Source organism: Coturnix japonica, chromosome 4 (genome assembly GCF_054131305.1).
Source record: "Coturnix japonica strain WE chromosome 4, WE-NBRP24, whole genome shotgun sequence".
In the NCBI taxonomy this organism is placed as follows: Eukaryota; Metazoa; Chordata; class Aves; order Galliformes; family Phasianidae; genus Coturnix; species Coturnix japonica.
The window spans coordinates 34613504-34636189 of NC_140666.1; the positions used below are offsets into that span (position 1 = coordinate 34613504).

The 22686-nt window shown below is 46.2% G+C and overlaps 1 protein-coding gene and 1 long non-coding RNA gene across 4 annotated transcripts in view; both read right to left on the reverse strand.

Moving 5' to 3' along the window:
* Positions 1-4918, reverse strand: part of MAML3 (mastermind like transcriptional coactivator 3) — a 193879-nt gene extending 188961 nt beyond the window's left edge. For both annotated transcript variants that reach the window (XM_015861040.3, XM_015861039.3), the window contains exon 1: positions 3775-4918. In XM_015861040.3, coding sequence (XP_015716526.1) covers positions 3775-4143 — 369 coding nt within the window. In that variant the 5' untranslated portion in view covers positions 4144-4918. The remainder of the gene's footprint in view (positions 1-3774) is intronic.
* A 3864-nt stretch (positions 4919-8782) lies between these two features.
* LOC107313114 (uncharacterized) overlaps positions 8783-22686 on the reverse strand; it is a 45163-nt gene continuing 31259 nt past the window's right edge. The window contains exons 4-6 of one of the 2 annotated variants that reach the window (XR_014945743.1): positions 13592-13701; positions 10467-10522; positions 9734-9818 (exon numbers count right to left, since the gene is read on the reverse strand). This is a non-coding gene — a long non-coding RNA (uncharacterized LOC107313114). Of the gene's footprint in view, positions 9001-9733; positions 9819-10466; positions 10523-13591; positions 13702-22686 lie in introns of those variants that run through there. The other variant, XR_004307004.2, reaches the window with a different exon arrangement.

Here is a 22686-nt window from a genome sequence, read left to right on the forward strand (position 1 = left end):
AAGACACAGAGATCCACCCTTAGAGGAAGAGCAAAATAAAAAGGGTTAGTGGATGACTCCTTCCATGAGGCATATGAGTGTTGTGGCCTGGGATTTAACTCTGGTGTCATTCCAGTTCTTTGTTCACCACCAGCCTTACCCTGGGCAAACAAGCTCAGGCACTGCTCACTAGCTGCAGAGATGCTTAATTCCACCTAGTCATCAGGCATGAGTAAGGACCACTGTATTTGACCTCTTGTGGAAAATAAGAAGAAACATCTGAAAAATATTTTTCTTTTCACTTTTTTACAATGTTAGAGAAACACATTTCCTACGGTGTAACTGCTGAACCCCTGAGCACCTGTATGGAAGCTGCTTCTCAGTGCTATGTGAGAAGCACAAGAACTGTGAGCAGGTGTATGAACACAGGTACCCAACAGATACAGCACATGTGAGCTGTAAGAAACCTCCTACAAGACCAATGGCACCACTTGACACTCAGTTTCATCACAAGACCAATGAAGAAGTTACATATTTCACTGGGGATACCCTCTCCAACAGAAAGGAAGCAACAAAAGCAGTAACCGCTTTCCTGGGGTGGAATATCTGCCAACACGGAGCAGATACAGCCAGACTGCTGTAATTCCAAACACATCATACTGTTCCTATACCGACCAAGCTGAAAGCACCGGTCTGCCCGTCTCCCTTCCCACAGGTCGGATGGATGTGACCATTCACTCCCACGAGGCAGTGCATTAGCACAGGGTGGGTAAAAGAGCACTGCTGGAAAATACTGCGTTTGCCAGCTGTGTTTCCTCCAACTTTAAACCAACTCTGAACTGGCATGGTGTGCCCTGGCAGGGGAGCAGAAAGGATGATCTAATAGGTCAGTTAACTTCCATCACTAATTTCTGTGATCTAAACAACATTTTATGGTGTTCAAAACTCATTTTCTAAGGGCTGGCTTTAGGGTTATGCACAGTCAATCCGACACAGTGGCTATCAAGACCACCATGATGCTAAATAAGAAAAGTGTTGAAGGACCTTCAAAACAAGAAAAAGTAGCTCCAGCCCCTTTAAACGCTGTGGCAGAGCAGAGCTCAGATGCAAATATACATGCATCAGAAGGTCAGTGCAGTAATTACCAAAGTAGTGTTTCATTGTTCAATGACAAGACTGCACAGAAGAGCAGAGTCGGGGATAGGACATAGGCGATTTAACTTGGCAATATGTATCTTACATACACTACCTTATACTTAACATTTATTGTTTATATTGTGTAAATACACACATGTACAGCCTCTGGACCATGTTCACACAACACCACAGACGCAGAGCCAGAAGACTGTTGCACTTAGAGTTGCAAATGCAAAGACAGATTAACTCAAAAGCACTGAAATAATGTGCTGATGTTTCCTGGAAGCAGCAGAGTTTTGGATGGCCTGCAAATGTTCCCAATGCTTCCTTTACAACCTCGCCAGTATGACATCCTAATAATCCAAGCCCAACATTTTTGCCAGGTTGGACTGGAAGAAAAAAGAGGGGAAAAAAATGTTCTCCCAGCTACGTATAAACAACTTTGATTCTGGGGCTCATCCCAGTCAGCGCCTGCAAGGGCACAAACAAGTTCTGAAACACACTGCACTCCTCAAGTGGGACAGGCTAAACCAGCTGGCTAAATTCAGCCAGCAAAAACTAGGGTCTACAGCAAGATACAAATTCAGAGTAGATCAGCAGCTCCCATCCCAAAAAAGGCTGCTACTGAGAACCACTTGTTGGTTCACATGGGGTCCTAAACAGTTCTTCTCTGGAAGAGCAGTGAAGCAGTGGCACAGCTGCCCAGGGAGGTGGCAGAGTCGTTGTCCCTGCAGGTATTCAAGAACCATGTAGATGTGGCACTGAGGGACACGGTGAGCAGGCAGTACTAGTGGGGACGGTTGATGGTCTTAGTGGTCTCTTCCGACCTTAATGATTCCATGATGCAATCAGGTACCCATGATTCAATAGGTGTGAACCTGGGGAGCAGCTCCCCTGCCCTCCTGACAGAAGTGAATGCACACAGCAGCCCTCCCTGCCCTCAGCAACCTGAGTGGGAAGGGAGAAAAGCCCAACACACAGGCTGGCATTAGGTCAGGCCAAAATAAAGAAAGGAACACAGATCTGGTTCGGTAAATAAGAATCCCAATGCATTTACATTATGAAACTTCTTTGCAAACTTCTGACAGCCGGACACAAGGAACTTTCTGCTTTGGTTTACTTCTTGCTTTTGGTTTCTCGTGCTATTAAAAAATATCAAGGTTTCAAAGAAAGCATCTTTCTGTTGCTCTGAAAGGAGCAACTTCCCAAGGTTCAAGTAGAACTTGCACGTGCCAGTGAACGTTCCCCAATGCTCTCAGATGAGACAGCAGTCATAATTAACATTCTACAAGTGAAACAGAGCAGATTACACTTCTACATTTATCTACAACACACATTCTTATAAACAGAGTAGTGGCTGGAAGCGGGTCTGGTTTGATCAAGGCTTAGAATTTCCCTTCTCAAACGTGAGAGGTGTGGGCACACCCCGTACCTACACGGCACACACCGCCGCCGTGCAATTACCGGATCCCTGCGAACTATCGCTACACGGTGCCGCTCTCAGCTCCCCGAGTTTCCTTCCCCACGCGTAGCAAAGGAACACGGAGTCGCACCCGCGTTGCCCCGTCGGTCCCCACAACTTCGGCACGGCAGCCCGCCCAGTCACAGGGATAAAGCCATCTCTCGAGCCGCCCGCAACCCGGCAGCGCTGCGGGGCCGGGGACGAGGTGGGCACTGCCCGGGGCCGGCAGAGCGCTGGCAGCCCCACGGGCAAGCGGAACGGCCGTGCCCCCACTGCAGCGGCAGGAGAGAGACGAGTTGTCAGCGGGCGGCTTCCCCGCTTCCTGCACGCGGACTCCCCCCGCCCCCGCTTTGTGTGGTCGCCGCTGCGCCCTGCCCCCGAGCGGCCGGGCCGGGCCCCCGGGGAGAAGCCGGGAGGCGGCCGAGGGGAGGGAGGCGGCGGGGGCAGCGCGGAGCTTTTGTCTGCCGCCGGCGGAGCCACCCCCGCCCCCAGCGCGTCGGAGCGGGCAGACAAAGCGGGGCCGCGGGGAGGGACGGGGGGAAGGAAGGTGCCGCCGCCGCCGGGGCGCCGGGAGCGGGGCTCGGCTCGGCCCGGGATGGGCGAGGGAGGGTCCGCGGGAGGGACGTGCGGCGCTCGAAAGCCGCGCCGCCGCCTCCCTTTTTCTCCTCCCCTTTCTCCTCCCTCTCCTCCCCCCCGCCGCCCATTGTGCGCCCGGCAGACAGCGAGCGGCCGACCGCCCCCGGGCAGCGCGGAGCGGTGCGGGGACGCGTCGGGACACACACGGCGGAAGGACCGCGCGGCCACCATCGGAGCTCTCCGTACGGCCGAGGGGGCCGCGGCCGGCAGCCCCGCTCCCCCCGCGCCGCCTCTTATTATTCATCATCGGTGCAGGCTGGGAGTGGGAAACTCCGCTTCCTACTCGCAGCCGCGCGCCGACCGGCTCAGCCTCCGCCCCCTACCCCCCCCCCCCCCCCTCCGCTCCTCGCCGAGCTCCTTAAAACCCGAGCAAACTTTGGCAGCGCCCGAGCGCCGGCTGCCGCTCGCCCCGAGAGCCCCCGGCCCGCAGGCTGCCGGCCTCGCACCGTCCCCAAGCACGGCCCCGGTCCCGGCGGCGCGGTCCCCGTCCCCACCCCGTCGGGGGGACCGGGGAAAAAGTTTGTCCTCCCTCCGCGCCGCGCCCCCCGAGCGGCCCTTACCATGATCAGCGTGTGGTTGCGCTGCTCGGTCGCGCCGGGCTCGGCATCCTGCGGCTGCTTGTTCGGCGGCGGCTGCTTGCCGCCCGCGCCCGTCTTCTTGGCCCGCTGCTCCAGCGTCCTCTGGTAGAGGCTCACGGTGTCCCTGCGCTCCAGCTCCAGCTGCTCCGCCTGCGCCTGCTGGTAGCGGCTCTCGCAGCTGACGTGGTGCCGCCGGCAGCCCTCGATGCGCTGCCGCAGCCGCTCCACCACCGTGCTGTGCTTGGGGACGCCGGCCGTGGCGGCGGCCCCGGCCCCGGCGAGCCCTCCGCCGAGGCCGGCGTTGATGCAGACGCCGCTGCCGTTGGCGGCCGGGGCCGCGAAATCCCCCATGCCCGGCCCCGCGCGCGCCGCTCCGGAGGAACTCGGCGCGCCGCCCCCCGCGGGGTCCCGCTCACAGCCCCGCGGGGCGGGGGGGGCACCGGCATGTAGCGGAGAAGCGGCGGTCCCCGGCGAGCGCTGCTCCTCGCCCCCAGCCGATCCCCCTCGAGGAGCTCCAAAACATGAAGGAGGAGAAGAGCGGAGCGCAGCGGGGGGCGGGAGGGGGTGCGGCGAGCGGGGAAGGTGCCGGGGGTGACCGCCGGGAAGCGGCGCGACAACTGAACGGCGGCGGCGGCGGCCAACTCCGGGGCTCAGCGCGGCTCAGCGCGGCTCTTCGCCTCCCGCGGCTCCTCCGCGATCCGCGGCGCTCGGAGCGGCTCCGCGGGGCCGCCGGAGGTCGCTCCCGCAGCCCGCGCTCCCCATGGGTGAGGGGGACACGCGCCCCTCCGCACGCACACACACACACGCGCACGCGGGGACGGCACACGCACACGGGGGGACTCCGCACGCGCCCACGCTCGCACGCGCCGTGCACACGCCGCACACTCACTCGCGCGCCCCGGCACCCAGGGGCGGGCGCGGCCGCTCGCTCATTGTACGTTCCTCCTAGAGAAAAGTTTGGGCGCTCGCAAAGTACTGGCGCGGCCGGGCCGCATGGCAACGGGAACCCGGCGGCACGGCTCGGCCCGAGGCCGGCCCGCACATGCACGAGCCGGGGCCGCGCCGGAGACAGCGGAGCCGCCGAGCCCGTGCGGAGCGCCGAGCTCGCACGGCCGGGCGCCGCGCTCCGCCGCCGCCACAATGATCGAGGACCCTCCTCCGCCTCCTCCTTCTCCTCCTCCCCTTCTCCTCCTCCTCCTCCCCTCCGTGCCAGCGGAGTGATACGGGGCGGCAGCGCTCGGCGCGCGGCGCGGCTCCCCGGCCGGGAGGCAGACCCGGGGACAAGGTGCAAAACCCGGCGCGGACGCCGCCCAGCGGGAGCGGACGCGGTCAGGCCCCCCGGCTCGGCACGGCCGCCACCTGCCGCCCCGCTCCCCCTTATTCCCCCTCCTCGCCGTGCCCGGAGCGGTAGCCGCGCGCCGCGTTTCCCTCCGGTGTAAACGGCCGCATAAGGAACGGCGTGAAGCGAGCGGCTCTTGCGCGCCGGCCGCGGCCGAACTTCGGCGTTTGATGCGGCGGGCAGCGCTGCCGGGCTGCCTGCCCACGGACAGCAGCGGCTGGAGCGCTCGGCACACGCACGGCTCTCGCGTTCTAAGTGTTAGCTGGTGTTTGCCAACTCCTTGTTTCACAGAGACGCGTGAAGCCGAGCCCCGTCTCTCGGGGACACCCCTCCTCTGCAACGCGCCGCTGGGAACGGGGACAAGTGGGAACTCAGGCACCGGGCGTGGGAGCCTGAGTCGTCCCCGATTGTGCCGGGGCACGCTGGCACGGAGCTCGGCTTCGGAATTCCCGACAGCGGCGAAGAGCCGCCTTTGTCTCCTGGAACCGCTCGGCAGCCTCAAAGTTGGCTTTTATCGCGTTCCTATTGCGACAACTCCCGGCCACGAGCGGACTAAATCCTCACCGGCGCTCAAACGACACCGATCGGCAACGAGCGCCTCGCGAGGAGCGTCCTCCCTCTCCCCCCGAACTCTGCCGGGCAGCGGCCGAGGAGCGGAGCTGAGCCCCGCCGCTCCGGAGCGCCCCGCAGTGCCCCCTGCAGCCCGCTGCGCGACGAGCACGGGCGCCCCGTGAAGCGGGGACTCAAGGGGAAAGCCCTGTCCCACTCCCGGCTCCTCGCGGTGCCGCCGCTCGGTGCTCAGCGCACAGAGCGGGTGAGCGGAGCCGCATAGTTTTGCGGTACCCGGAGTTCAGTGCTGGAAGCTGAGTGGCAATCGTAACATAGAATAACCATGAGGTTTCACCGTTTGTTTTTGGGTCCCTTTCATCTAAGGATGAGGTTCCTGAAATGCTACAGCCGAAATCTGCTGTTTGGGGAATGATTTAAATTCAGTTTTTGCAAAGGGCCGAGGGATATCTGGGGCGCTCACTGGTGGCCGCAGTGGAACACTGATGCCTACCGGCATCGGTTGGCAGGGCACTAATTGAGGGTTACGGGAGATGATTGCCTGGTAAAGGCTCTATTCAGTCAGTTACGATTCTGAAAAATTACAAAGCATGGGCCTGATCTGTGAAAAGAGACGCAATATGAATATACAGCATACGTTCTCGAGATGATTATCATGACAGAGATCTGTCTAATTAGGAAGAATCTATTTTAATGCTAAGAAATGAAAGAGCCCAGCTGGGAGAGGAATTCAGAGGAAGATGCGGCAACATGACTGCTAAGCTGACAGCAAATGCAGCCTAAGCATCTTCCAATGACAGCTTCTAAAAAAATCATCTCAACGTTTAATCAATAGCGGCTTCGGAACAAGTAAAGCCCCACAGATAACCCAGCTAGTCATAGCAGTGGGAGGAGCTCCATAAATAACATAGAAAATATGTATTTGCAGAGCAACACACTGACACCACTTCCCCTTTGTCAGCCTAGTTGTGGGCTATCTAGTAGATGGGCAACGTTAAAAGTACCCTGAGGATAAAGCTGATCCCTGCTGTGCCAGAAATGCCAGTGTTCTCACATGGGTTGCAAACTGTTGCTTTGGGGCAGCAAGTTTGAAACCACCGTAGGCAGCACAGTGACCTTCAGAGCGGCTGCCTGGGTAGAAACTTTGCTGAGTGCTCCTACCATGATTAGTTAGTGTGTAAGTCAATGGATGCCATGGTGACATTGGTATCTGCTGCAAGGCCAGCCTAGCATCAACAGCTTGGCATGCCCAATGAGTATAACAACTTTGGAAGCCAGATAACAGACGGCTTTTGGGTATGGATTAAACTTTCTTAGACCATAAAAAGCACTTCAAACATTTCTGCTGAAGTTTCTCTAGGATACAGTGAGCAAATCAGATGTACTTCACTTACTACAGTAGCTATTTAAGTGCACATTGCCTAATACAACTGTAGTCTGAAGAGAATAATAATGTCATCTCCAGAGTAGTTTAAAAAAAAAAGCCATGTAATTGAGGGCTGATTAAAAACAAAACCCCAAAACCTCCATGAATGCATCAGTGAAATCCAAGTGCAGCGTGGCAGCATGGCTAACATTCTCAGGACAGCTGGGGCCGGAGCTGCAGGAATCCTTCCAGCAGTGAACTGAGGCTGGAGCAAAAGAAGTAGCTCTAAATAGTTAAAGAAAAGTCATCGAGGTTGAAAAGGAACAGGAGAGCAAAACAATGAGGGGGGAAGGGGAAGCAACAAGGAAAATCAGAAAGCTGGTTAAAATTGCAGAAGTTGGGGCTCTGAGGCAGACTGCAGGAAGTGATCGCCATGGAAATACACAACACTCTCAGAACTCTGTGCACATCAGTACAATGCAATTCAAGTGGTAGAACATGGAGAATCCAAGTCAGACTTTGAACCAAGTCTTTCCAGTTGTGAACACCACTGAACCACCACTTCAGCAAGGCATTAGAGTGGGACCATCACATAGACTGAGATACACATGCCTAAGCATTCCACTAAATCAAGGCACAAAAAGCATGGGGAAAGGATGCAAAATGCAGACTCATATTGTCCTGTTATGATTACAGACAGGTCACAAGAATGAAAAAAGAACTTCGTAGGTGGCCCCACCAGCCAAGGAAAAAATGCCCATCACAGCAAAGCTTCTGCACGTGCTTTAGGTGTAGAGAAATCTGAACGAGGTTCCAGACTGTAAACGCCTCTAAATCCACAAAGTTAATCAGTGCTACCAGACCTCCCCAACGCTTTGAGAAGGCAGAGCTTAACACTGATATGGTACTGTAGGCTCAGCAGACAGCTGCACACAAAATGCAGGAGAGAAATTTTCTCTTAACGTTCTAGTCCAAGTTCAAAAACTGTTTTCTATTTATATTGAGGGTAATAATCATATAAAAGAATATAATCTGTAGGTCTGTGCTTCAAACACGTGAACAGAAATAGCAAGTGCTGAGTTCTGTTTGTTCTTTGCACATAGTGGGCAGCTCAAAGACTTTCATTCATCATTAGCAACAAAGCTAAACAGATGCATACCAAGTTTTAAGGGGCAGTTCATCCCTTCTGCACCTATTCCTCCCCAAAGCACTTGGGCAGCTACTCTACATGCAATCCATGCAGAAATTGAAACAGCTGTTAAAGTGGCAGAATCTACATGGAGTGACATTGTTAGAGGGATGTTACTGAAACACATCCTAGGTTAGGAAGCAAAACTAAGGTAAATAACCCAGATAAGTCACAGTGTACCTTTCCTTTATTATGAGCATCTGGTTTCAGAGGTTACAGCTGTAGATGCCCGTGGAAACAGAGAGTTGAGAGTGTGAAGGGTGGCAAGGATCCCAGGTCAGTAACTGGGATAGAAAGGAGGAAAGCAGGGAGTAAGAGAGAAGAAAGGACACAAGGAAAATCCCCCATGAGATGCTGGGGGGGGGTTCCTCATGGCTTACAGCATAAGTATACATGGAGGAACTCAAGCTTATTTAGCCATTCTTATACTGAGTACCCCACTCCTTACTAAAGGCCGTCCATTTCCATTTAGCTTGAATTAGCAGGGCAGCAAACAGAAAATCCTTCATCAATAAAAACAAATCCCAGCTTTATTGATGGGGAAGCAGCTGGGGGAATTTATTTATTTTTTTTCTGCCAGGCATTTGCTGTTAACTGCCAGCTATTTACAAGCATTTCAGAGTGAATACAATCACTTGGAATCTTCTGAGACAGAGAGTCCGAACCTAAGGAGCACTACTGTTCATCCTTTTCCATGCGGGAGACTTATGATGGTCCTGCAATCCTTGGTATAGCCAATCAAATATCCTGTTGAAACAAAGGTTTTATGAAAACAGAGAAACAAAACAAAAGGCCATTTTCCACAATGTTTTCTAAGATTCATGTAAGTTCACTCTCCAAGCAAGAGACACACTTTATATTCCCCCTCATCCTAAAGTGCCAACTACTATTGCCATTGTCTCTCTGAGACGGCTACAGTTTCCAATTGACCAACATACATGTATTTAGCAAACATAAAACTTGTATTAAAAGCATGTCACGGAGGTTCAAGTTTTGCAGTCAACGAGCTTAAAACCACCAAAATCAAAGAGTTTGTGCAATCTTTATTTGGCTTCCTTGTGTAATTCATTGCATGATGAAGTCTTCAAATACACCCTCACAAACTATTTTTCCACAGGATGTTTGCTTCGTTCTGTACACAGAATTGTCAGTGCTCACCAGTGAACAGCTATTTAATACATTTTTTTCCTTTTTGTTTTGCATATGACCTCACATCTATTTACTAATTCAAACCCCCGTTCCTAGACATTTGTTCCCCGAGACTGACCACCACTATGACTCCTGAGTGCTTCACATACCAATAAGCTGTTTTTCCACAGCTCATGGCAAGTGAGAGGATAGTGCTCTCACTCACATTAGAAACTAGGAACTGAAACAAAGAAACCAAGCTTAAATCTTTTGCTAAAATGCCTAATTTGAGCTGTGTTGTTTTGTTTTTTTCTTCAAGTTGTATTTTAGACAACTTAAAGCACACCAGGTATCATGAGACCAGCCCTCATCAATTGAGCAGGATTTGCAGGTGCCCAGCATTTCCGTTAATCAAAAGCCCTTTCCAAGTCAGATACCTAGAAATTGAGGAACAGAATTAGTGATCGCTGGCAAGAAGAGGAGCTTAAGTGAAATGAATGAAACCACTTAAGACAGTTCAGACATTTAATCTCAAGCACACACAGTTCAGTAAATTTACTGGCAAAACCAGCATTTATATATGCCACAGCAAACAACAAAGAAGAAATAAAATATTACATGCTGGTTTTCAGTCATCTTTTAAAACAACAACAAAACCAAACACTTTTTTGTCCCTCTCTTTCTGAAGACACCCCTTTCAACCAGCCTTTTCTGAAGTAAAGTCAAAGCATGTTGTGTTTAGAAAGCATGCTTTCTGATTCCCCAAGGCCAAAAAATGCTGAGGAGATAAGACATTAAAATAACATGAAAATCCCTAAAAGGATCCTATTTGTGCTTGGTCATAGTAACCAAAGTACAATAAACTACTAGCTCCACTGAAAATCAACCCCGCTGCCAGGCTATTTCCAGAGTCACTAAAGTCACTAGACAACATTCATCAGAAATCTAGGACGCCTCTCATCTTAGCTCAGACTTGCAGTTAACTAATGGTTTACAGCAAACAACAGCTGATTAGATTCCAGTTAGACAGGAAAAAAAAATCCTTCTCATAGTATGAATAGTGAGACTTTAAATAGATTGCTTACGGAGGCTGCTGCGTCTCCATCATTGAAAGCTGTAGGAACAGGATAGACAAATTTGTCTGTAAAGACATGAAAGTAATTGATTTTGCTTACCATGGAACAGGGGGATGGATTGGTTCACTCCTTAAGGTCCCTTCCAGCCATAACTTGCCATAACATTATGATTACTTAGGGAGTTTGAAAGTTACAAATGTATTTAAGCAGTTAATAACTTCATTTATTTAACCTTGACTTTGGTGTAAGAAGGTTACGTACAGACTTCGATGTTGGATCAGACCATGGGTCCATCTATCACAGAACTCTGAGAGCAAAAGCAAGGACAGGGTAAACATCCTCACGGCCACCCAGCCTTCAACCATTGTCAGGTTAGGTTATGTGATTATCTAGTTAGTACACTACACAGCATCTCTTCCAAGGATTTACTCCTTGCATCCCCATAAACTTGAAGTGTAACACCACTAGTCCACACAGGTTGCCTGAAGAAATAGTTCCTTCAGTTTCTTCTGAATAAAGCCCTTAACAGCCTTTTTTTTTGGTACGCATTATTCTTGTATTAGGAGAGAAGGTGAAAAGCCAACCCCATTCCTCTGCTCTGTAGACCACTCAGTTCTACACATACCTTCATACATTTCCTCACTCATATCTTTCCAGAGTTTCAACTATTCTGTGTATGAAGTTCCTCGTATGTTGAATGGAAGTCACAGTATGTGAGTAAACATCACTGCTATCTCAAGAATATTTATTAGTTCTAGCATGCCTTTTCCAAGGCAGAACTGCACGCAGTATTCAAGTTCTGTCAAAAGCATTTTGGAAATCCAGGTTGACTGCATCATTTAGATGGTGTTTTCATCCACATGTCTATGACCCTGAAAAGGGCCCTAGTGGGAGAATTTCCCCAATTTATTCCACAAAGAACAAGGGTAAAAAGAGTTCAGGTTCTTTCTAGTGGCTTTGTCCTCCCTGAGGGTTAACTTTATATCCTTATCATATGCAGACTCACTGACAGTGTTTTTTACTTCCTGATGTGTGGGAAGAAGCATATTGAACTATTTGTAATTATCTTATTAAGTTAGGTATCCATCTCGCTTGTGTTCTGCCTACTAATATCTTTAATACTACATCTGTCAGTGTTTATGATCATTTAACTTTTCAACGTTTAAGTATGTTTTTGTGTTTTAGAATTACTCTCCTTTCTGAAAGCCTCTCTGCTGATCAGCCACGACCCCTTCAGTTTACTCTCAGGAATGTCCAATAAACGATGCACATAAGCACTGTGCTTCCTGCTTGGCATTCTGTAGTCTTCATGACCACTCTACAGATGTCTTGGATGTCACTCTTTATTTCTTCTTGGTAAGTTTTGTCATATTGAAATGAATACAACAGTGGTGGATATTTTGGCCTCTACAGCTCTTCAAAAATATTGAATGGAAGACTGCTGCGGCCATTCCTAAAGAGCAGCATTAAAGTTCAGCAGGATATATACACATGTATATATACATACCTAAATATGTGTATGTATGTATTCATTATATGTAACAGTGCAAATTGAATACATAACAGATGTAGCTGGTAAAATAGGAAGCAACTACAGAAGAACTTCTGGTTCTTCTGAGATCTTGTTTCAGAGTTTGCCAGAAACATACACCGAAGATAATTAGTATTTATTACTTGCAGCTCTCAAACCCTTCTATGCATTATTACTGTTGAGAAAATATGAGCCACAGAACAATGAAGTAACAAAGAAAAGATAGTACCTATGATTCTTCATTTCACTCTGCTACCTCTACAGTCATCTTCACCTACCAGGAACTAGTAAGTTTGCAGACTACTGAAAGCATTGCTTACAAATCATGCTATTATAATTACAGTTGACTTTATGATAGTAAATGTGCTCAAGTGGGGTGTTTGCATCCCTATTTTCATTCCATATTTTGTCTAAATATAACAAATAATTGTGTTGTAGCAGTATAATAGCACAGTTTTCATGTAGTACATATTTTAAGATAACTTAAGTCGCTTCGGCCTGGTTTACATTTCTTATCTCAGCAAGGTACTCTGATCAGGTAAAGTAATGCAGACACAAAACCTGGGATTGTCATGATTCATGTGGTAAATATCCTACAGAAATCTAGCACTTCTGACCAAGAATACCAAAGCAATCTCTTTGCATACACAGTCTAGTAAAAACACCTCTAAATGAATAACAGCATTTTTAACTTTTCCATGGCATAACATGGAAAAATATCATGTGCACAGATATTTTTTCTTTACCTCTTCTTTGTCCTACGAGACACACAGTCATTCCCTTCCCACTTCACCTATCTATACTTGCTGATTCACATTTCTTCTATCAATTTGTTACCCATATATAACTTAGGAAAAGAGTGTTTTACATTTGCATGTCTCATTCACAGGGAGATAATGTTAGTATGGTCAGTTTGCATAGTGATCTACACTGTCCTTGAGTCTCCACTGTTTTTTCACAATAACTGGCATATTGCCTCTTGGTCAGCACACTAATTGATCACTGTTTAAGTTTAGGGGTAGAGTTACTTGTCTCACTAACCAAACAATTTGTATTTTCAACATACACAAATGATAGCATATAGAAAGGTAGCATTCTTTCATTACAGTTTTGTTTTTTATTTTATTTTGCTTTAATTTACATATAAAAAGTCTGCATCACTTTGTGACTAAATAAACAGTCCAGTAGAATCTATACAACTATACTTGGTTATTACTTCATGGTCCTTTAGAACCATTCTATAACAGTGACACTGAGAACCCAAAACCTGGATGTGCAGTTTCCCCATTATTCTGTATTGTGGCTGTCATCTCTCCCACACTGCCTGGTAGAGTAACTTAATTAGAATTTCATCTCCAAGACACTGTAACAGTAGAAGTTTGGTATTCTACCAATATTTAAAATTCCCTTACAGTCATTGCTAATTTACTGACTCTTTGCTCTGCTGAATCAGCACCTCTTGAAAGCAATGTCTCCCCTTAATCACTGAGAGAAAGCAGTGCTTCTGCAAGGGCAGATCCAGCAGAGAACAGGATTATGGTAGACTGACAGCAGCTGCATCACCTCCTATGCAATCATTTTAAAATTATCTAAAATCACTAACCTTTCACAAGGTTCAATTCTCTGTTTAGCCACGCATGACAATGAGTTCAGCAATCCTGTTTCAGCCTCCACAGAATCACTCACGTGATTTGCCCTGATTGGCAGATTTTGCTGTGGAGAAAGAATAAATACAAATTAAAAAATTAAAGCGGGTTTCTGTCAGGTCAGAATATCAAACATCAATAAATATAACTCTCAGAATCACAGAAAGCAAACTCAGATTTGAAAGTTCGAACCTCTGTGCAAATCTCACATGGGCAGAATCCAAAATGGATCAGAAGGCAGACTCTGCTTCAAGCACAATGTAAAGGAGCACTCAGCAACACTGTCCTATGAATGAGATGGCGGCACACCAATGGACCACTCCAGAACTCTACATCTCAGAATGCATGGTGTCACCCCAGCCACAGAAGGTGATGCCAGTACTGCTCAAAGGGGTACAACAGGATGCTTTCCATCTGAAGTATGCCCTGCATCGTGCACACTTATGCATAACACCTGCTACAAAGGAATGTAAATCCTAACTGTAGCCCTATGTGTGTAACATAAGTACTGCAAAACTTGCTTATACCTGTCACTGACTGCTCTGTGTAAACTAAAAAGCTTCAGTGTAGAAAAAGAGAAACACAGGAAATTGATTAGTTTAACCTAAACATTAACTCCAATCCTTTCTATAAGATTGAATTGTCTTGCTTTAATAAATGCACATCTACAGCAGATATTAACAAAGGTGAAGCCTGAAACACCCACCACCTCCGCAGCTCTTCAGGTTGTATTTAGCACTCCACAGCTACATTAGGAACCCTGCAAATAAAACTCTAGCCAAGGCTCCCATCTTTGTGATTTCAGCAAGGAAACCATTTCTGTTCCAAACAAATCAGTGGCAAAACCTTGCCTGAAATCCTGCCAGGCTCACAGCATAAATCAACCTGTTGCATACTAAATGTAACACGCAGCAACTTGCTACCTTGTGTAATGGCACTCTGCATTTAAATCACAGACACAGGTACCCTGAGCTGTGATTTGTATTCAGTTGTAGAAGAAAAATTAATAATTCTTTTCAATTATCTTGGGTATGTCATCCATATCCCAGGGTACGGATCCAGGCTGGTGTTGGTGTGAGTTTTCCTCTCTGGTTCTTGGACAATGCTGTGTGCTTTGGAGCAAAATAGTGCCTCCGCCATCAGGGACAAAATACCCTGCCATACCCCTGCGCTGTAACATAAAAACTGCCTTTCAGTCCATTTCTCATTTCCCTCAATACTACATTTAGAACTCTCATTTAACAACAGAACAATAAACAAAGCGAAATAATGACAGCAAATCCTAATTTCATCCTTTGGCTAAATCTGCCAGGCACATCAGACCTGATCCACTACAGGCTTATTTTAAAACTGGGTGGCTGAAAGGTGCCTCAGGATTTATTTAAGGAAAACAGATTGTCTCTAAGGCTGATGCCAAATAACTCATCGCCTGAGTTATCACTCCTCAATCAAAAAGTAGATGAAGAAATTACATAAGTCATTTAGACAGCGATCACCATGGAGTTACGCTGGGCTCTCATGTCAGTGATTAAACAGCCAGCTTCCCTGACAGCGGTGAGTTATTCCTCTTATCACCAGCAGAGCTGCCGAAAGAATCATCAGGGCTACAGGCACAGAAAAGACGAGGCCTCTCCAAACTCAAGTGATGAAAACACAGTGTTTTATTACTCTATTTTCATTGCCATAATTTAAGTTTAAACAAATTACAGTGTTAAACATAGACAACAATGCTCTCACTATAAACTCAGACTTCTATTTCTTTTCCAGGCCACAGTCTTTGGGATTCTGTCCCCATCACCATCTGCCCCAACCTGTCTCATAACTGAGCCCGTATCTTGTAGCCTTGCCAAAGCCAGTAAAAAATATTGGGTGTTTTATTATTACAAATTATGCTTTGGTCACTTTGGAGGTTGATTTTCTCTCTAATAATAGTAATGACTTAGTCCAGGAAATTGGTCCATTTTTGCTGCACTTTAACATAACTAGAAAGAAGTCACATGTGATAAGAAAGAATACAAGTGTTTAGAATTAGATATCTACCAAGACCGACTGCCTTTAAATATCCTAAATAAAGCAAGAATATACTAATTCTCTTGTATAGTTTTAAATTCTTCTTTAGAAACCTTATAGGTCTTATAGAAAGCAAGTTTTGTGAGCCTGACTTTAATTTTAGCAGAATCTCAGTTAATAACACTGCAGGCATAAACCCCCTTTTAACAGTCCATAATACTGAACTGAAGACAGGATTGCTAAAGAACTTTGTTATTTTTTCTCTCTAATAAACCAGCATTACAGACTTTCAGCAGGTGTCTTTAATAGACCCAGTTATTAAAAAAGTATCGCATGAAATAAATTCAGACCATTTCTCCAGCATTACTCCTCTTTCCATTACAAGAATTTCTTCTGCATATTCAGTTATTTATGCCTAAACTAAAACTCATCCTCAGACATTTTAAACCACTGTCAGCATCCGTAATTATTCCTTACACTTAAAAATCTGCCACTGCTTCCAGTTACAGTAAAATTCCCTTCCTTTTCCTCTTTTATTATTTACCTTATTTTTTTTACAGTTTTAAAAGCTGTAGGAGTGTGTTTTGGTATGAAAGGTTCTGTTCATGAGCAGTTTTGTGTTCATTATTTTTTTTAACTGTGGAAAAAAAAAATCTCACTTTTCTAGTTTCAGTTTCATGTATTTTCTGTGCTTTAATCGCTCACAAGAACTCAAGAATGGAAACGTTAGTGCTAATTTCTTTCAACACACCAGCTAACAGATATGTACTATTGGCATTATTACTGTTTGGGAAGTGTTGTTAGAAGTAATTTCTTCATGGTTAGAAACCAGGCCAGACAGGCAACATCTCTGGGTCAGCTGATCAGTAACACTGTATGCCCAAGCCAAGTACCCAAAGGTACCTCATTTACCTATGCACATCCCACAAAATAATGCTTGTTTCTCTAATGTGATGATAGAGTTGTTGGGATTTTTTTGTTTGTTTGTTTTTCAGTCTCCAACAATCAAGTTACTTATTCTTCTAAGTAAATACAGATTTATGACCTACAGATTTCCTCTCTTTACCTGCCATTTGCACAGGGGACCTCATCTGTACATAAAGCAGGAGGTGTTTGAGTTCTTCTGGGCTCCTTGGGCTTGACCCCATCTTAACTCCCTGCTGAGGTCAGCCTTTTTCTTCCATGGGCTTCTGTCCATATAAACCTAACATGTGGTCAGATGCAAATAGCAGCAAGTTCCTGGACTGGTTAGGAGACAAGATCTAAGACAACCTTAAGAAGTACCTAGGGATGTGGCAGGTTTGGAGTGAGAATCCTCTGGAGTAATTCTACTGAAAGCTCCGAAGTTATTCTGTGTTTCTATGCAGATATAAGATATATATTTTAACCAAGTAAACTTCTGTCTGTCAGCAGCACACATTCCCAAACATTATCCATCAGAGTATATACTCACTGTGGGAAAAAACATCACAATATCCAGGCACTGCTGGGGCTCAATCTATCGCAGACCCCTGAAACTCAGCTCAACTCATAAATCCTCACTTGCCTCAGCAAGAGTCCTTAAGTGCATTAAAAACAGGAAGGCATGCAACAACTGTCAGCTAGAAATACCACGATACATAGTTTTATGAGTTTGCCTGATGGTGGAATACTTTAAGATGCTCACACAATACAGAACCCTTAAGAGATTGATTGTTGTGCAGATCTTTAAAGAAATGTACACAATACCTTTAGCATCATAACTTTTTACAGCTGTTGAAAAAGAACAGTTTGAGGCAATCATCAGGGTCAGTGGGATGAAACTGGAGTAGCAGAGCCTTTTTCCATAGGTACAGGTACTTCCTAACAAGCAGCACCTTAGCTTTGTAGTTGAACAGTCACCAGCTCAAGGTCATAACTGCACAGCAGTCCTTGTTTTTAGTCAAGCTACCAGAACTTCAGGCTGAAGAAAAACAGCCTTTTTTTTATGGTAATCATTATTTAGGTTACAATTTCAAGCTCTTCAAAAACTGGCAAGAAACATTAAAGAATCTGAATGCTGTTTTCTTCAACCTCATAACTGGGCTTGGGGAAACCATTCATGAAAACTGATAAGAAGCTATGGAAAAAAAAGATGCCCCATACCCTTTCAGTCAGATGCCTGCATAAAAATATTCCCACAGCAAGGTGTGGCTGCTTTTACCTTCACCAGTTGCAGCTAGTCTTCTAGGTATTATTAGGACCACCAAAGTACCCAGATCCCTCAACTACCTTGTATCTACTAGGCTCCGTACACTGTGATGTGTTGGGAGGAATACATACAAGTAGTACTTTGCGGATTCTTTTCCACTGGTGTTTTCTACTGTCTTGTTGACCTACCTGATCTTTCTGCAACAGACACACAACACAAACACAGAAAACCAGTACAGGCAAATCCACACCATTTACTGCACAAAATAGCAGCATAGGACACATGAACACATTCCTGGGAACCACTCTGCAGCTCTGCCCTGCCTCGTTACCTCCACAGAGCTGCCTCACCACATACAACACCATCCTGAACTATGAGGTATGAAGAACAGCAGAAACTCATCACAGAAATTCAGAACTGCTGATGTGATGATGCAGCACCTGAAATAATCAGACACTTCATGAAGTAAGAGCTTTCAGATGGATGGCTCCAAGAAATGTCGACATCTGGGAAACAAAACAAAAAAAGATGACTGGTCTGAGTTCAGATGCAGCCTCAAATATGATCTGGCACAGCACATAATCTTGCCCACCTTTACATTTTTTCCTCTTTTATTCACTTTGGCTGCTTCATCTGCTAAAGACATAAATCATGGCTGCCTGCAGGGGCAAAGTTTAGAAGGATGCAACCACAGGCCAGGGAGCTGATGACTGACTCTGACATCTGAGAACAGCTCTGAGTAAGCTGCTGCTTTTCTATCAAGAGTGGGATCTGTTTTTTCCCCTCTAGGTATACACATTTCATAGCAACACGTTCTGTTGCTATTTAGGATTCACTGGCCACTTCCATTACAAATGTTCTTTTCCTAAGATTTATAACCACAGCTTTTGTTACAAAGCCCAACGCCAGACAAAACTTGCCTCATTTTGGGTTTTATTGCAAAGCCTGGACTAGGGCCAGCTTCACACAAGTTTTTGCATTTCTTTTGGTGAGCCTGAGACAGTTGCATCCTAAGACAAGATGTAAGAACAATACATACTGTAGGGTCTGCACTCAGCAAACACTTCTTAACTCACAGTTAAAAACAAGGAATCCTCAGCCTTCAAAACAGGATCAGTGTTGAATGGAGGGCTAAATCCAACGATAGAAACCAACAAAAATGCTTGCGTGGACCCCAGCGAGAATCAAAATAGCTGCATTTTGAGCAGCTTTATTTATAACTGTATAATTTTAAATGATAACACCAAAAATAGACATTGCAATGTCAGTTCAGTGTAATTTTTTTTCAAGCCACTCCAACCTTTTTTTTTTTTCTCTTTTTTTTTTTGGTAGAGTAGTAACATAAATAATAAATAAAGAGTTTTCCAGCTAGTTTTAAAGGGCTTTGTGTTATACATCTACCAAGGGACCTTCACAGGTAGGTAATGATCCAGCAAGGCAGCCAGCTTGACTGGAGGGTTATTAGGCTCTCACCCTCCCCATCGCTCTGTGCCACTGCTTTTACTCTCTCCACCTCCATTGTATCTGTAAAAGCAGCAGGTCCGCAGCCAAGCACTGCACGCTCCCCACAGCCAGCAACTTCCTCTGAAGCTGCAGTGCGTAATTACAACCAGCTGTGCAGACACCGCCAAGGAGGCTCCCACACTCCTGAAGGGAAAGCAAAGAGGGAGCAGCAATCCCCCCTTTCCTGCAGCCGCAGATGCTAAAAGGATTGGGCACTTCGGCCTCCCTCCCTCTTCTCTCCTCCACTAAATCCATTTGTTTGAGGGAGGAAAGCCTCCTTGTGGCCCCTGCTGCTCCCTCAGCCTGACCTGCTGGAGGCTGCCTGAGCCACTGCCCCTTCCCCAGGGACAGGGTCATGAGCTGCACTGTGAGGCTGCGTGACCCATTCAGCCAACAATCCCATGTTTAGGCTCTTCCTACTTGCTAGCTCCTGGGAGTTCCATCTGCAGTGCAGAGTTATCTTTTTAAAGGCTGAATCCTTGCTGCCAGCTGTCAAAGTACCCAGTAAACTTAAAGGCCTTCGAGTATCTTGGACACAGGATATATACAGGTGGTGCAATCACCAGATTAATGCTTTGCACTTACACAGCACTGAGATCACAGCACACAGATGAACTCTATCTCTTAATACCAAAGTGAGACTAGAACCTTAATTTATAACTAGAGAAAGCAATATCAGATGCATTGAACACCTTGCTCAAAACAACAGAAAAAAATCTATGAAAGAGCTGGGGACAAACAAGTCCTGCATTCTAATGCTTACATCACATCGGGATTGCACAATGATAGCTTTCCTTTCTATGATATACAGAACTGCAGCCTCAGCTTCACTAGGCAGGTAGTGAGAGCTCATGTGAAAGAATTGTGCACCACATGAGATCACCCAGCATTCCCTCCTACAGGATGCAGAGCTAAGCATTGAGGCAGCCATCACAAATGTCACTGTTCACAACCAATAAATTCAGCAAAAGCAGAATACAGAGGGCTCCCTAAAGCCATGACGTATATGATCAGGGCTTTTGGGTAGTGCATTGGATCAGCCACATGCAGGCACTGTGGCTAACAGCAGTACATGAAAAGCAGCATAAGTGATGCCCAAGTGATTTAGGGACATAACACACTCTCAGAATGGATTTCACACTCTAGAAACATAAAAACTAGATAAGAATGTTTCTATTTTCCTCCAGGGTAGAGGAGCAAAGCCAGAACAGTACATGAAATCACCATGCCAAAGTCATGTTAGGGTTTTTTTTTGTGCCATGGTAAAGTTACATACCTGTACAGGAATCCTGTCAGATTCCCTGTTTGCACTTTTCCTATGGGTGTAAGCACACCTCAAACACTTTAGCTTTCATGGTTTACTTTTGTACTTTCCCAGCGTTACCTACACAGTGCACACATTTCCACTTCTTTGCTTATTACTGCAGCAACAGGGTGCTGTTAAGAGTTCTGCACCGTCCCAGCTTCTCAAACCATAGCTTAGCATATTAGCTTTGGCACTAAGACAGGCTTAGGAAATTGCCCTCCTCTGTTTGTCTTGCCCACTCTGTTTGTTGGGCTAAAAAAGTGTGTTTATCTTGATTCATTTCACTAATGTCATTCCAGCTGATCCAATTAACACTGGCAAAAGAGGGAAGCAAGGGGTGGTAAATTGTGGCAAAAGGGGAATGAATGAGAAGAGATGAGCAGATGGAAAGAGAAAGGAGTGGTAAACATTAAACTATCTTTGCTGTTGGAGAATGTACAAGGGAAAAATGTTCTCAAAGAGTTCACTTACTGGTAAATCAACTTTCCTCCTTCAAATACTTATCTCTATTACACATATTCCAGCTCACATGATTTCAAAGCGGCAGCCAAAACCTTGGAGCAGTATGTCAGAGCTCAAAGCATGGACTGAAAGGACTCATTTACCAAATATAGTATATGCACCTTAATTCTCCACACTGGTCTAACACTTGGTAACAGAGCAGGTGGCTGCCTGGAGCAGAACAGAGATGCTCTGACAGTTGGCCAGTAGTGCTGCTCAGTCTCCAGCAGTGCAAACTCCGCTGTAAGTAATGATGGCTGTTTTGTTGAGTTCTGTGATACAGTCCAAGACCCTGTTAAAATGTGTGGGGTAAGAAACTGCTGTGACCTTTAAGTAGTGGAAAGCAGTCATTTTTCAGCCAGGTAGACAAAACTCTTCTCGTATCCCATGTTCATGGTGCATTTCTGGGGGACCCATGTCTCTGTGCTCAAGCTTCAGTGTAAAGGCCTTCAGCAAAAGGATCAAGAAGTTCAGGAATGACAACAAGATGATAATAAGGATGGCGTTGTGTCTTCCAGAAACCTCATGAAACATTCCCCCAAATAGACTGCAGTAGTAAAGGCAAGGATGGCTTTCTCCAGAGGGAATTCTGTCAAACCAAGAAATTTAGCATCTAAACACATCCAGGATATGAGGCAAAACTTAAAAATCTATGTGAGATAAATTGATCCAAGCTCTTAGTTAAACTCACTTTTAGGCTAAGAAATGTAAAAGCTGACTACTGACATGCCTTCCTGAGGGCAGAACATTAAACTGTAGGGATGTGTGTTTGTTCCATGCCAAGAGAAACACAGGTCAAACCCCAACAGTAGAGAAAGAGAGAAGGAAGAACATATTTTAGCTACAGCTACCATACAACTTAGGTCAAAGACCCTCAGGTCTCATTTAACACAAAGTACAGAAGAAAAGCACTAAAAGACTGGAAAGGAGGGTGGTTGTAGGAAAACAGTTCACTGAAAAAGGTACAAGAAACAAACAAGTGGGTTTTGAAAGAGCTGAAATACAGCTTAGACTGCAAAAGTACAATTCTAAGTTAAAGCAACTGGGAGGGGAAAAAAGAACAGAGGAAAGAGAAACACACACCACAGTAAAGCACAAGGATAGGCACATGTACATTCCACAGCAAGGAGAAGTAAAATCCAAACCTAAGCACATGAGCTATGCAAAGGTATACACAAGGAAGCATGCTCCAGGGAGAACAGGAGAAAAAGGCTCTGTACCCAGAACTAAAGTCTAACTCCTACTGCCATAAAGGCTGATGCACTTTATAACAGGCACAGGGTAGTAAGCGGAAAGCTCATGCATGGACAGCGCCACTTTGGCAGCATTTTGCCTTGTGTCCATGATTAATAAGCAAATGGTGAAGCAGCAGAAGCAGATGTACAGGCATAAACATATACAGCAGAACTGTCCACCTCTTTGTTTTGCACTGTGTCCATTCCAACCCAGGACATTCTATGATGGAAACTCCACAACTCCAGAACTTTTCCAAGCAACCTGTTTCAGCCTTCAGCTTCACAACAAAAAAAAGCTTTTTTTTTTTTTTTTTTTTTTTTTAAAGA